This window comes from Solanum lycopersicum, chromosome 8, assembly GCF_036512215.1.
Source record: "Solanum lycopersicum chromosome 8, SLM_r2.1".
Classification (NCBI taxonomy): domain Eukaryota; kingdom Viridiplantae; phylum Streptophyta; class Magnoliopsida; order Solanales; family Solanaceae; genus Solanum; species Solanum lycopersicum.
The window spans coordinates 3,697,302-3,713,479 of NC_090807.1; the positions used below are offsets into that span (position 1 = coordinate 3,697,302).

A 16,178-nucleotide genomic window follows, 5' to 3' on the forward strand; every position below is an offset into this window, starting at 1 on the left:
GGGTAATGAAACTACGAATTTCATGGATCATGTAGAGTTTAATCCCGGCTCAGGATGAATGTTGACTGACATGCTTAACACATGCAAGTCGGACAGAAAACAAGGGAAACGCTGTTTACAGTGGTGGACGGGTGAGTAATGCGTACTAACATGCCCTTGGGAGAAACAATTGTTCAATTACAGGACTTGAATAAGTGAAGTAAAATAACAAATTCATACCAAACTTGAAACTGCTACATCTATCAGAGTATAGGTGCAACAATTCCAGAGACATTATCAAACAATTTCTCATTGCTCCAGCTATGTCATCATATTACTTGATGGCATAATCTATCGGGAACAACCTCTCTGCCCAACAAAGGTAGGGCTAAGGTATGTTTATTGTTGTCGTTGTGGTATTTACAAATTATAATTTTGGAGATAGATTATTCACAAGATTGTTCAACATATCCAATCCAATCGAACAACAAACATAAGAAATTTATACAGCAATGAACAATGAATCAACATTTTGAATTGATGAGAATTTGATCTAACAGCATAACACGTACATAGGAGCATCGACACACTTTCATAGAATTCAGGGTGGACTATTACCAGTTTTCCTTGACGATCTTTGACTTCTCAAGTACGAACTTTCCTTCCTTGTACTTCTGTGCCTCTTCATATGCTCGTTCATATTTCCACCCAAGCACCTCACGACAGTCGCAGCAATGGACATCAGCAACTGTATGGAGACCAGTCATGAGATGCCTATCCTCTTTTGGTCCCACGACAATGTTCATTGCGTGAGAGAACAAAAATGCTCGACCATTTCTTCCCTGATGTCAATTAGACAACAATATATTACTGGTAATATCTTAAGTAAACAAAAGAATAGATCTTGCACCGAAATAGATTTAAAAAAAACAGAATATCTCATATAGAAAAGACCGAGATGTATTCCTCGTTGAGCTACATCTTTCCAAGTTGTTTCCTTTTCGGTATATAACTGAAATACAAACACATATGCTCATATAAATGCTCATTTCAATAGCAGAGGAGCCAATTTTCTTGAATTCACGGTGAGATCGTTGCCTTTTGCTATAAGAGAAGAATAGAAATAGGTGTAACATTGTCAAGGTGTGCTAAAAGTGCACTTAAGCTCAGAAGCGAGGCACAAAAATCTACAGGGCTTCACCTCAGTCAGCATAAACCCGAAGAGGTAAGTGCTAACACTAAACCATTGATATGTCAGTTTATCGATTTCTATTCAGTTTGTTTGTCCATATATGTGTTATATTCATGCTTATAATCATTATCTCGGAATTCACGTACATAATGGAATCTATTTGCACCTTTTTTTCGTTAAATCCCAATGGTCAATAGATCTTTTTGTGTGTTTCGCCTTTGATAACGCACTGTTATCTTTGATATTGTGAGCACTTGTGGCAGTCACTAACTCAAGAACTACTGATAACCTTTTTGTACTAGGAACCTCTAAGCAAAAACGGCATACAATGATCATACGTTTAATCAACACATAATGCATGCATAAACAAACATACACTTAAAGTTGGCCTCAAATGGCAAGTAAACACTTCAACTTTGAGTATACAAATCTAGACACCCCAATTCATCTTCACTATGTAAATTGAACAGCCCAACTAACACAATGATCATCTAGACACCTCCAAATCACGTGACACATTAGTGTCGGATGTCCATGAGACACGATAGGGACAAATTTGGAGTATTTAGTTGTCAATTGAGACCAAGTTGATGTGTTTAGATGTACACTCTCAAAGTTGGAGCGCTTACTTGCCAGCCGTAAACTATCCACGTTCATACAGTTCAAAGAAAATGAAACATAATCTAACCTGAAAAGCCTTAGAAATAATGTCATCATGAAGTGCAACTTCATTCTTACAATTGCAGCAACTGTACAATCTAGGTCCAATCACCTCAGCCATTTGATAATCAAGATTCTATACACAGTCAGTTTTCTCAAAAAAACTGTGACACACTGAGATCATCACAAACAAAATATAATTCCAACACAACAAAGTTAACTACAATAACAGTGTACAGAGCAAAAAGACTATACCTTTATCTTCAATAGCCACAATTTGTTATCTACACACCCTTTTTTCTCTTTGACTCTGCTACTATAACCATCAAATCAAGTTTGTCAAAAACCAATTTAAGTCATAATCAACTAATTAGGAAAACTAAAGCATCAAAGATTCAATTTTTAAAACTCACACCCAAGACTAAACATTAAAGACCCAATTTTTATCTCAAAAGAAGAAAAAGAGCACAACCCAATTGAGAAAAACAAAAAACCCATTTGACAAATACTGAGATATCAACAGAATTCAAAGGGAAAAAAATGAAAGTAAAACCATCTGGTGTAGTTAAAGAATCAAGATTGAACCTGTTTATAGTGTCATCATGGCAACAAATGAGAGATTGATCAGTTGCTTTTCCCTATTTCAAGGAGACAAGAAGAAGGGGTGGGGGGTAGGGTAAGGAGTTTGGTGAGTTATGACAAAGATGAATGAGGAGCATCAACATACACGACAACTTCTATACTCCTTTCTTCTGATAATGATTGTGATTGAAATTTTTGCAATTTTTTTTTTGGACGATAGGGTAATTAGAAATTTTCTTTTTATGAATCGTTTTAGATTATAAATTTTATTTTTAAAAGAATATATTTTTTTGTTTAATAACATGTTAAATCAAATGACATTATATTTATGAATTTCATAAAAAGTTATTTATGAATTATGAAGTGTAAAAACCTATGATTAATGTTATTTTGTGTTTGTTTCGAGGTTTTGAAATGCCAATTGATTATTAGAGCTTTTAATATATATGAGTTTTTTTTTTTGAAATATTGTTGATAAATTTTGTGTATTTTGGAATTTGAAGGGTCCATTCCAAAAGGTACAGACGTTGCCATCATTGTTGTTGTTTTTATTTTATAAACTAGTGAATTTGACCGCGTTATGTGTGGGTTTAATATTTCTGGTAAAATTTTACTTTATTTAGCAAAACTTATCATTACAATTGTTTTGTTATCTCTACAAATTTATAAACCATTATTTCCTTTAATTTCTACCTTTACATAAACTTGGTAACTTTTGTTTTATCTTTTAAATATTTGATGATATTGTTATCTCTCATGCACTTGTTATTTGAATTATAACTATAAAATTTTCCGAGTATATACATATTCACATACATAACTTTTGTTATTTTTATTTTTTATAATTTTTTCTATTTTAGAAGGTCATGAATATTTCATCCCGCAAACATAGAAAAGGTGAATGTCAAATATTAAAAAAATATAATTTTTGTAAGTTTTTGTGGTATAAACAAAAATAATAAAATGGACATTTTATTTTTAGTTGTATCAAATTTAAATTTACTTAATTTTATATAGTTGCTTGTTTAATTATTATTTTTCTCTATAATTATAACAACCTAGTATCCATTTATTGCTTCAATGCACAAATAATTACATGTAAATAAGAAACTTTTACAAATATTTTTGTAAGCAATTTCAAAATAAAATTCTTAGTCGTCCACCACGATATTGCTCCATCTCTCATATTATTTTTTCACTATTATGTTTTATAAAAAATAAAATACAAAAAGAGATGAGCATGAGTGTATTTACTGATTTGCAAAACGAAAATCATACTTGAATGAAGCTTATCTTGCTTCGTTGATAAATCTTCTCTTTCTAAATATGTTGTCGCTGATAATATTACATTTTCATATAATTTGTAGTGAAAAGAGTACATTGACCATTGGAAGAAAATTTTAATTTACAATGAACCAGTTAGATGAGTAATAATTCTAATCAATAACGAAAAGTCAGTAACTTCGTATTCTTAGTAACATCATATATCTATGTGATCTACAATAAGAAATTTAAACGACAATCATATTTTTTTTAACGGAAAACTAATTATTACGTAATTACAATTTATAAACCTTATATACAATTAATAATGATAAGTCACTATATAACTTTTAGAAATATTTGTGTTGAAAAGTTAAAGTATTAATTTTTTTGGTAAAATTTGGACACCAACCAAAAGAATGATAAAACAATTGCTTACATTTCATATTTCAACTCCTCTCATAAATCAATAAAGAGATAATATCTATATAACTTGCAAACAATTAACGTCTAATTAGAGTATTATCTTCATAAGATATACAAATTAAAATTTATTGAGGTAAACAAAAATAAAGACAAAAATCAAGATATTGTAATACTAAATTGAGAGAGAATAAAGGAAGAGATATAAAATGAACAAATAGGGGTAAAAATAAAATAGCGCAGAAAGAAAAATAGAGAAATTGTGTTAGAATTTCGAAGTAGTTCATTTGATAGTAAAATTCTGAAACGTTGCATTATCTTTTTCATCAAAGAGTTGCAATTAAGTGGATGCATTTCTTTTTTTTTTATTGAAATTCTGTATCCATAACCATTTTTTCCATGATTAAGCACACTAATTATCGGAAAGTACATATTGATTACGAGGAATGAAATGAGTATAATTTTAAAATGCCAAAATGATAGCCTTTGAAATTTTTTATTTATAGCAAGGTATAATTGATCATTAATTAATAATTATTAATAATACAATTGTGTAAAAATAGAGAAAAATGCATAGATCTTAAGTAAATAGACAAATACCTTTTGTGATCATGAGGCATGCCGTACATTAACATGATAATAATAAAATTATTATTATTATTATTATTATTATTATTATTATTATTATTATTATTATTATAAAAAAACTATTGGCTTATATCAAAAAGTTTCATGGTAATATCCTTAACATATATACATACATTAAAAATTAATCAAGAATAAATAAAATAAACTCTTAGCTTACCTCTTTTGCTCTTCATATAAAAAGCTTCATAATACTTATCCTGTTTAAAAGGATGCTAACATATATACATCAAAAATAAATATCATGGATGGATAAAATAATAGAAAGAAGATAAAAGAGAGAGAAAAAAAAACTACATGAAACCCTCCAAAAAGGTATAAGAAGATATGAAAAAAAATACTTACATGAAACTCCAAGGAAAATATCTAAGAAGGTATGAATAAATAGGGAAATGAATTGTCTAATTGATTACATGTGATTAAGAATTAAAAAAAAAAAAAACAACTGACAATACGTGGGTTGCTGGAAAAAATGTGTGATCATGCACATTAATTAAACTATTATGTATTTAGATGTTACATATTTCCTTTTGAAAGGAAGAGTTAAATGTACTAAAGGCTAATAATAAGGAAAGTGAATAATTGTTTTTAAAGGTTATTGAACAGAAAATGAGAGAAAAAAAAAATTCTAAAAATTAAATAAAATAGTATACTGATCAATGAAGCATGCCACATCAACGTGATTTTATTCAGTTTTATATTATATATAGATTGGAATCTTGAAATGTGAATTTCTAAATATCAGAGCTTTAAATATATCTTAGCACATGAATTTTTTTTCATCATCTCAAAATAAAAGGCTCTCATCTTTTTAATTTCCTTTTTGTTTTATGGGGGCTTGAAACATGAATTCATTGCTTATCAGATCTTTCATTGTGTATTAGAATATGATTTTTTTGAAAAAGTTTATTGAATAACTTTTTTTGCTTCGAAATTTGAAGGGTCCGTTTCAAACATCCTAGACTTTACTATGGATGATAAGTCTTTGCGTTTCGAGATCTAGAGACGCAAAATCATATGAATTTTTTTAAAAGACTTCATCATGGACGATAATTCTTCGCATTTCAGATCTTGAAACACGAATAACATAAATTTGATGAAAAAATTTCATCAGATTACATTTTGTCGTGAAAATCAGAGGGTCCATCCTAATCAACTTTGGGTTCACCATGATTGATGTCGCTTTATTTTTTTCATTTTGGAATCTTAAAATGTAAATTCATAAATTGAAACTTTTGGTGTGTACTAGCACATGTATTTTCAAAAAATTATCGCTCTCTGTTTGTTCTAAAATCAAGAGGGTCCATCCCCAATGGTGTGAGTTTTGCCATGACTAGCGTAATATTTTTTTTTTATTGTGAGTCTGTGAGACGCGAATTTATAATTATTAGGGCTATATTTGATGCAAATTTTTTTAGAACCATCCATATTGATCTAGTAAACCATTTATTATATAACTTCAACAAGATACACAACTTTTTATTAATTTGAGATATTTTTTTTTTCAAATTTTTGTGAATCTTAGTCCATAAACTTTTGAGAAAAACTGATAGGCTATATTTGATCCAAAAGTTAATAGAACCATTTGTATTAACCTAGAAAACCATTTCTATAGTTTCTACATTATTTAGACCATATTTTTGTTTACCATTTAGTGTCACGAAATAGAAATTTAAATTCTCAATTTGCCATGTGTGTTAGTCCATAAATTTTGAAGATATGATTAACCGATTACGTAGTGGCCTAAAATATTTTTCAACCATCCATATCGACCCAGTAAACCATATTACCATATCATCTACCATTTAGAATTATTTTTTTAGGTTTTTGTGACTGCTGTTAGACCAGCTAAGTATCACTTAATTAACCAATCAAGCTGAATTAAGGAGTCCGAAACTTAAAGGGTACAAATATTAACAAAAATTTCAAAACGGTATATAAAATTTTATATTAACCAAAACGGTAAAATCGCTGCAGATGCAGCGACTTACCTCACCTGAAAATTTGCAAAAGTTATTTTTTTAATAAAAAAAAGCAGCGATTTCAAAATTTTATTTCTTACAAATCGCTGCCTTGGCAGCGATTTTAATTTTTTTTTAAAAAATAAGGTATATTGCTGCCTGGTCAGCAATTTATAAAAAAAATAAAGTTTATAAATCGCTGCCCAGGCAGCGATTTAACACTTTGTAAAATTAAAAAAAAAAATTTATCAATCTCTGCCTAGAAAGCTATTTTCAAAAAAAAATGTTAAAGCAACAATTTTATATAAAAAAAATTATAATATTTTTTAAAATTTAAATATATAACTTATAAGAAAATATACATTATTTTAAAAAAATTAAAAATAAGTAAGTAATAAATATATTTTCTTTCTAAAAAAGATATTATATTGAATTTAAATTTAAATAATATTTGAATTCAAATAATTAATTTTTTAAATAAAAAATTAAAGGCAGCAATTTTATTGATTTATTTTTAAAAAAACAAAATGATATATATATATATATATATATATATATATATATATAATTAAAGATGATCACATAGTAAAGATTTTGTTTTTGTTGTAAATAGTTGAATAGAGAGGTCACATGTAAATAGTATTAAGGGAAATATTTTAAAATGTCAATATTTTAGCATTTAAGAGGACTCATTAGCAACAATTTTAATATTTAGTAAAAATGTCATTTTAGTTTGTTATGTATATTTTTATTATTTATTTTTATTTAAAGAATATAATTATTTAATAACAAAAAGGAGAAAATTAAGGGGGAAATATTTCAAAAAAAGGTAAGCATCCTTAATTTTTTCATCAGTTACATTTTCAAATTAAATATAAATTTGTTTTTTTTCCTCCAGAATTTTACCTTTTTAAAATTATATTCATTCCACAATATATTCTATTTATATTTATCATAGTTTTTTATTAGTTTGTATTCATTTAATAGGTATGCCGAATTTATCTATATAGTCATTTAAGAAATATATTTGTATTTTCATATATTTTTTCCTTATATAGTTATTTTTTTCTTCAAAAATCTTGTATGTATTTATTTCAATATGTATTTCTTTTGTATTTCTATTTATTCTAGTTTTTATTTAGAATTTTGTATAATAATATATAAAATACAAAAAATTATTATGATGAAAAAGTGAATGAAATATAAAATTGAAAAGAAATAATTGAATATTTGGTGTACTAATTCTTAAATAAAACACATAACTAGTTGACATACCTTTAGAATAAATACAAATTAGAAAAAAATATCAAATTCAGTTGACATACCTTTGTTAGTTTGTATTCTTTCCAATATGTATGTCAAATAAAATGTAGCTATGTAAAAAATACATTTGTATTCGTATATATTTTCACTATGTATTTATTTTTCTTTTCAAAATTTTGTTTCCCTTTCTAAGTTGTATTCATTCCAATTTGTATGTCAAATAAAATGTAGCTATTTAAGAAATACATTTGTATTCGTATATATTTTCACTATGTATTTATTTTTCTTTTCAAAATCTTGTTTTCTTTTCTAAATCGTATTCATTCGAATACAAATAAACTAATAGAAAGTTGTTCTTCTTATAAATAAAATACATAACTAGTTGACATACATTTGGATGAATACAAATTAGGGACAGATACAAGATTCATAAATCATGCAACATGAAATTTTTAATAAATATAAATATTGATAGTATACATAGTGATTTGAATACAAATTAAAGAAAGCATACCAAATTCTAAAAAAGAACTATAAATACAAAACAAACTAATAGAAAAATGTTCGACAACTATCCGATCTTCGTCATTTTTTTCAAGATCCTCACGAGTAGACAAAGATTCTACATTTGCGTTCTGAATTTGAGGAAGGTTTTGCACACCAATGAGTCTTGCAAATGTTCTTATCCTCTTTCTTCCCTCATTTTAGCAGCAGATCATACATTATACACTATTTGTTAAATAATAAATAAATTAAAGGATGAAAAATCACCAGAAATTGGTTGATTAAGAAGAATACCTCTAGTAAGCCTCTTGGATTCAGCCATTGGAGAGTAAATCATAACGGAAATTGAAAAATACAAACAATATTTTTTAAGATTTAAACAAAAATAAAAAATTAGAAAAGAAATCTGAAAATAGGATAAAGATTAGAGATACCTTAATCAAAGGGATTCTTGTTCATTCAATTTTGGATTAAAAAAACAACCAAAATATATGGCAAAAAAATATTTGCAACTTGAATGTTGGAGGAAAATCAGAAAAGATAACCATGAGAGAGAAAAAAAAATAAATGGGAGAGAGAATTAACAATTTGAAAAGATAAATATGAGAGAGAATGATTTTTTTTTCTAAAAAAAGGATATATAGAATTAATTGAAAAAGAGAGATAAAATAGGAAGAAAATTGAGACACATAAATTTTTTAAAATAATGACATTTTTGATATTATTGCTAATATTTATAAAGTATGGATATTTTTACTAAATATGTTATTTATTTTGACTAATTTACTAATTTTTCCTAGTATTAATATGTCTACAATGCTATAAATTGGACTCTTATACTTCATATTCATATTTCATTCTACTTTCAATCTTCCAATAATTTTAGGTAAATAAAGTCATTTGAATATTATGGGAAAGTCTAGCCAAAATATGAATATGAAGGATAAGAGTCCAATTTATAGCATTGTAAACATATTAATACTATTTACATGTGACCTCTCTATTTGACTATTTACAACAAAAACAAAATCTTTACTATTCACATGTGATCCATCATGTGCTCATCTTTAATTTTATTTATATATATATATATATATATATATATATATATCATTTTGTTTTAAAAAAATTCAATAAAATTGCTGCCTTTAATTTTTTAAAATAAAAAATTAATTATTTGAATTTAAAATTTTATTTGAATTCAAATATTATTTAAAATTTAAATTTAATATAATATCTTTTTTAGAAAGAAAATATATTTATTACTTTACTTATTTTTATTTTTTTTAAAATAATGTATATTTTCTTATAAGTTATATATTTTAAATTTTAAAAAATATTATAAATTTTTTTTATATAAAATATTATTTTTTTTTATAAAGTCGCTGCCAAGGCAACGATTTATTTTATAATTTTTTTTAATAAATCGCTGACCAGGCAGTGATGTACCTTATTTTTTTTATAAAAAAAAATTAAAATTGATGCCAAGGCAGCGATTTGTAAGAAATAAAATTTTGAAATCGCTTAGGCAGCGATTTCATTTTTTATTAAAAAAAATTACTTTTGCAAAATCGTTGCTGAGACAACGATTTTGCTTTTTCAGGTGAGGTAAGTCGCTGCATTTGCAACGATTTTACCGTTTTGGTTAATAAAAGTTTTATATACCGTTTTGAAATTTTTGTTAATATTTTGTACCCTATATACGTTACTGGTTAGCAATTAAACCAATTTCAACTACTAAAATACTTATGGAAAAAACAACTAAATGGTAAAAAAGGAAGCAATCAACCAAAGTCTTGATGAAACAAAGAGAAGACGGCTATGTTGCATAAGTAGCTCAAATTCGAAAAACTTGAGCTACTCCAAATCAGAGACGGAGCTACAAGGAGTTCAGGAGTTTATCCGAACCCCTTCATCAAAAAATTACACTTTATGTGTGTATTTTTAATATTGAACGCCCTCAGCGTAAGCCAAAGACATGGTTCAATGGTAAAGCAGGTTCAAGATGTAGCTATTTGTTTGGCTTCAGCCGAATCAACTTTTTTAGAACCCCTCGGTGGAAATCCTGCCTCTGTCACTACTCCCAATACTCGAAATCAAGAAAAAGCAGAAAATAATAAACCCTAAATAAAGAAGTAGAAACTTGAGCTAGTTCCAATACTCAGAATTCAGCAGCTAAAATAACCAAGGAAAAATCAAACAAAACCCAAGTTTTGCCCAGAAAAAAAGAAGAGGATCTACTGCATAAGTAGCTCAATTTTTTTTTGATAACCGAGAATTCCGTCGGTGACCCGCCCTTTGGACCAATCACAACCTTCTAAACTTGGTAGATAATGGACCCTCCCCTCCACCCTTCTCCACTTAAATGTCAAGCTTCGCTTTGCATGGTACGGAGCTTGACCCTGTGACCTAAGCTACAAGTCCTCCACCTTTTGCCACTCGAGCTAGGCCTTGGGGCTAGTACCAATACTCAGAATCAAGAAAAAGCAGAAAATAAATCTTCTAAACTCTAACACAAAATCAAACAAAGTTCAAATGTTGATTCACTCCAATACTTCTCTTCACCGTCTTTACGATCCTCTTGATCATCACCATACTCATATCGAACTTCATATCCTCCACACAACAGCTATTTCTAAAGTACTCTACACGAGTATTTCTATTACGTAACGAACTGTCAAAAAGATGCAACCTATCATACTGAGACTGATCAACAATACCCAAAATTCGCCAACACAGTAGACCAGCATTAGACTAGCTAGCAAATCAACCAATTTCAACTACCAAAGTTTTGCTCAGAACAAAAAAAAAGGCTGTATTGCATAAGTAGCTCAAATTCGAAACTTAAGTTAATCTCCAAGACTCATAATCAACAAAAAGCAGAACATAATACTTCAAAAACTAGGATGTAATGTAACAAAAGTTCAAATTTTTACTCACTCCAGTACTTCTCTTCACCATCTTTATGATCTTTTTGATCTTCAAATCCTTTATCCAAACTCATCTTAAACTTGTTCACATCCTCCACAGCTGCATTTCTAAACAACGCGATATCTACTGCTCCTGAAACCATATGGTACCCTCTTGATTTCAAATTCTCAGGACTATCATGAGGCATTGCAAATCCAGATAAATACGCCCCACCGTCAAGTGGCTTCTTCTTCAATGCTCCTTTTTCAGCTGTATTCATCATCTCCTTCACTTTCTTATTCCCAGGATCCCATAAGTACCCTAAACTCGCACTCAAATCCAATGGTCCCATTTGAATACAATCAACCCCTTCCACTGCTGCAATTTCATCAATCTTCTTCACTCCATCTACACACTCAACTTGACACATGATCAGTAGATCATCCTCGTAATTACTCAAATACCCTTCATCAATTCCATAGCTCGAAGCTCTAACAACAGTATGAGCAGATCCACGTACGCCATTAGGCGGGAAACGGCAGTAAGACACTGCCTTTCGGGCTGATTTCGGACCGTCGATCATCGGAAACATAATGCCCTGTGGGCCGAGATCGAGGGCTTTTTTAGCCCAAGTAGCTGAGGATTCAGGGATACGGAGAATAGCTGGGGTTTGAGTAGCGGCTAAGGCATGAAGACAAGGGAGTGCATCGGAGATACCTCCGTGACCATGTTCCATATCGACGACGGCGAAGTCGTATCCGGCGAGTCCAGCGATCTCAGCGAGGGTTGGAGAGAAACCGAGAAGGAAAATGCCGTAAAGGGTTTCTCCATTTTTCAAGCGAGTTTTGAGGGATTGTCTAACTTCGGCGGAATCGGCGGTGGCGGCAACAGCGGAGGAGAATCGGCGTGGTAGGGAGGGTTTGAAGATTGGGTTTACCGTTTTGAGTGATGAAGGTTTTGGAATTCGCGGAAGCAGAGAATGGAATGAAGGGAAAATAGGCGAAGTGGAAGTAAAGGATTTTCGAAGAGTTGATAGAGATGAAGAAGAAGAAGAAGAAAATCCGGCCATGGCAGCCATTTTAGTGTCAATACTGTTTGGGTCAATTGATATGAATAAGATAATACAGAGTTCTTAAAAATATTACTCTCTCCGTTTTAAAAATGATATTTAATTTAATTTCGTCATTTTAAATTAAAGTTTTGTCAAATATATCGTAAAGAAAAAGTCATTTTTTTAAACAGACTAAAAGAAATATGACCATTCTTTTTAAAACAGAAATATAAATTACGATAATTAATAATTTAAAATATATGTGAATAAATGGCCATCGGTTTCCTGTCTTACGCAGATCAAATGATTCAAGGTGAGGATAACCACGAAGTATAGTTTTCGATCCTCATTTCTCATCTTAGTTCCAAAAAGTTGAAGTTGGTGTAGTTTAGGCATGTTCTTTGTATTTTTTTATGGCTTTGTTATTTGCAGTTTTGACGATTTGACAAACTTAGGGACCAGGTAAATATACTAGGATTCTTACTTGAGTGTTGAAGATGAAGCAAACTCAGGGACCTTGTAAAGGTACCAGGCTCTCAATGTGACGAGCCGATTGACTGCCAGCTAAAGAAAGTACAGAAAGTAGGTGCACTCTTCCCAACGGCGTCAGAAAGTCAAACTTCTCCAACCATTGGCAAAGAGTTTAAGGAAAGTGACTTGTCCATATAAAAGTCACTTTCCTAAATATCATTTATAGTTTTTGCAACTTGACAAAGAATTTTTCAAGAACACTTGCAAAGGCTATCAGCAAACAAACGGTAGAATTATTCAAACAAAATCTTTGGAGCATGTAGTGTAGTTGTTTAAGAATATATTCAATTGGTCTTACATTGTAAACTATTCCTGAAACTATAAAGGAATCAGTGGGTAGTAATGAAATTCTAAGTTGTCTAGGTGGAATAGCTTAGTGGGTAGATTTATTTCTACTTAGGCTTGTTGAGCAATAGAGATTATTGCTTGAACGTGAGATTAAAAACTTCTTCTCACATTTGTTGTAATCGTGTTTCACTTTTGCTTGTGAAGATTAGTGAAAACGATTGAAAATCCTGTGAGACAGGTCGTGGTTTTACTCCCTTAAGCAAGGAGGTTTCCACGTAAAACCGTTGTGTTGTTTAAACTGCATTTACTTTCTATTTATACTTATTAGTGTGTCAAGAGACCTGGTCTATTGACTGATAAGTAAAAGCACATATTCTATCAGGCTTCTTCAACGTATACATGAATCTAGCCGTTCAACTTAAACGACTTTAAAGAATGACTAAAAAGGCTTATGGTTCCAATGGAATCTTTGATGATTGAGATGTAGCAAAAGCGGAGTTCCTCCAACAATGACAACTTCTTCATTGCTGCACTCAACATATGAGTTGAAGAAATTTTAAGTTCGAAGTAGAATTAGGTAAAAACTACTCCTACTCAGGATGCACAGGAAAATTTAGCCCAACAGGAGGCTAGTTTAAAGGTAAAAGGCCTCAGTATAAGAAATCAAGAAGAAACAATTGATAGTCAAACTTCCCTCGTGATAATGGAGAGACATAAGAAACATTCTAATGAGCTGGCTTATATGGAATGTTATCAAAGGAATAAATGGTATCTACTCCTCAATCAATTCATTATCTGGTAAATGGTATCAATGAAACCCTTTCTTGTCTTATTATTGTTATTTATACATTTAACTCTATGGAAAAGAGAGAGGACATGTAGAAAGAACTAACACTCATTGAGCAAAAGGGTGGATAAAACTTGGATAATTTTTTGTGGCTCAATTAAGGATTCTTTTAAAATGGGTTGAGATTGAACCCAATTTAAATTATTTTGAACCCAACCATTAAAGTTCTGGGTCAGTTACCTATGTTTGAGTTTATTTTTGACACCCCTAACAAGAAAGAACCAATTTGCAAGGACAGAAGCAGTCTATGTTTAGCAGTGCAGTTACATCGATTGAGCAAATTTACATGATCGTTTGCTGTACAGAATTCAGACGCACCATATAATTTAGTTTTAGTCGTAGTAGTCATTTACATCAGATATTACATCAACGATACTAAAGAAACTTGAGATGATAGAGATTAAGACTGGGCACTAGGCCGGAATCGAATCACTAGATCGGAATGAACTAGTATCAGATCGGACCAGGATGGTTTGACCGCGTTGTTGATCGGTATCAGGATGAATCAGATAGTCGATTATCGAGATGGTAACTCGATTCTGTTCTGTCCATCATATACCGATATAAAATAGAACAAACTAGAACGAAACGAGACATATATCTATTTCAGAAAACAATAGTTTTTTTTTGAGTTATTTTGATTTACAAAAATGAATGTCTTTTTTTATTTTCTAAGTTAAATAAGGTATTTTTTTAAGTTATAAGTTTTCAAGATTTGAATCTTTTGAAGTTTATAAGTTATATGTTATAACTTAAAATTTATAATTTAAATAATTTAAGTTTGTAATTTTTGAAATTTATAAAATTTTAAAGGTTTTAGGTTTATGTTATTTGAAGTTGATGAATTAAGTTGTAATTTGTTTTTTTTTTTAATAAAAAAGAAACACTAATAAAAGTATAAAATAATGACAAAAATTAAAAAGAAAATAACAGATCCAATTTCATGGTTCGGACCCGAATGAATTACCATCAAATCATGATACCGTCCCGTTCCGAGTATCGATTCAATGTATCCCATTCCATCCTGAATACTATTGGATCGGAACGGACCGATGGAATGAATGGTAATCAAAACGGTACCGATACAACTCGATCTAATGTCCAACCTTAATATTGATACTGAAAAGTGCCGATAAAGTGTGTACAACATGTTGGAGGATGCACAATCGTCGTCAAGTTGCACATACACTTTATCTACATGCATCAATATCCCTATCATCCCAAGTTTATGTAGTAATATTTAACCACTAAAAAATAATCTAATTATTCTCATAGCTATAGTTTGAAAATTACAATTCGTAGCTACATGTTATAGGGAGGAGAGAGACGAGCTAGATTAGGAGAGAGAGGGGAGAGAGGGGGCAAAAAGGCGGAGAGAGGTGAATTGTATATGTATATTGGTTAGATAATTGTCTATTATATATATGTATTAGTATACATGGCAAGCGAAATTGGGAGAGAGAGGAGAAAGGCGAGCGAGATTGGGAGAGGGAGGAGAGAGGCGACCGAGTGAGGGCAGAGAGTAGGAGAGAGGTGAATTGTATATGTATATTGGTTAGATAATTGTATATTATACATATGCATTTGTATAAAAAGCAAGCGAGATTGGGAGAGGGAGGAAGAGGTCAGTTTGTGGGAGAGAGGTTAATTGTATATGTATATTGATTAAACAATTGTATCTTATACATATGTATTTGTATATTCTGACGAATTATACATATACAAATGTGGTTAATTATACATAATCGAAGTCGGCCCACAGAATTAATGTATAATGTTAGTCTTGGGTAATAATTATAGCCAACTATATGATAAGTAATTAAGTAGTATAAGTTTGTTAAACCGCATAATTTTCCCTTCTTATTAACACATACAATGCTCTACTCCGTCATATAGTAATGTTTAATGAGTCATTTTATAAAGTTAATTGTAATATTAATGTCTCTCACTTATTGAAAATAAAAATTGCAAAGACAAATAAAAAAATATCAATTTTTTCTATGATTTCCAACTATACAAACTTAGTAATGAATGATCAAACATAGTGTACTTATTATTATCTCCAAAAACAAACACATA

General features: G+C 29.9%; 2 protein-coding genes across 5 annotated transcripts; both read right to left on the reverse strand.

Annotated features, from left to right (window-relative positions):
• Window positions 1–398: 398 nt before the first annotated feature.
• Window positions 399–2,671, reverse strand: LOC101264037 (protein yippee-like At4g27745). Of its 4 annotated transcripts, none has more exons than XM_004244601.5 (4): window positions 2,417–2,671; window positions 2,087–2,147; window positions 1,860–2,005; window positions 399–821 (listed from the first exon to the last, which is right to left on the reverse strand). In XM_004244601.5, the coding sequence occupies exons 3-4, from the start codon at window positions 1,950–1,952 to the stop codon at window positions 594–596; spliced, it is 321 nt and encodes a 106-aa protein (XP_004244649.1). In that variant the 5' UTR covers window positions 1,953–2,005; window positions 2,087–2,147; window positions 2,417–2,671; the 3' UTR covers window positions 399–593. The 4 variants fall into 4 exon arrangements, with proteins under 4 accessions (XP_004244649.1, XP_004244650.1, XP_010324653.1 ...); XM_004244602.5 differs by having other exon boundaries at window positions 1,860–1,967; window positions 2,417–2,622; XM_010326351.4 differs by having other exon boundaries at window positions 2,087–2,141; window positions 2,417–2,582.
• An 8,590-nt stretch (window positions 2,672–11,261) lies between these two features.
• LOC101264744 (uncharacterized) lies at window positions 11,262–12,558 on the reverse strand. Its single transcript, XM_004244604.5, has one exon. The coding sequence runs from the start codon at window positions 12,458–12,460 to the stop codon at window positions 11,405–11,407; it is 1,056 nt and encodes a 351-aa protein (XP_004244652.2). The 5' UTR covers window positions 12,461–12,558; the 3' UTR covers window positions 11,262–11,404.
• Between the last annotated feature and the right edge of the window lie 3,620 nt (window positions 12,559–16,178).

Coding starts and splice junctions, on each gene's coding strand:
- LOC101264037 (XM_004244601.5), bottom strand. CDS start 1,952: ATGGCTGAGGTGATTGGACCTAGATTGTACAGTTGCTGCAATTGTAAG. Junction 822..1,859: donor TTATTTCTAAGGCTTTTCAG/GTTAGATTATGT, acceptor AATTGACATCAG/GGAAGAAATGGTCGAGCATT.
- LOC101264744 (XM_004244604.5), bottom strand. CDS start 12,460: ATGGCTGCCATGGCCGGATTTTCTTCTTCTTCTTCTTCATCTCTATCA.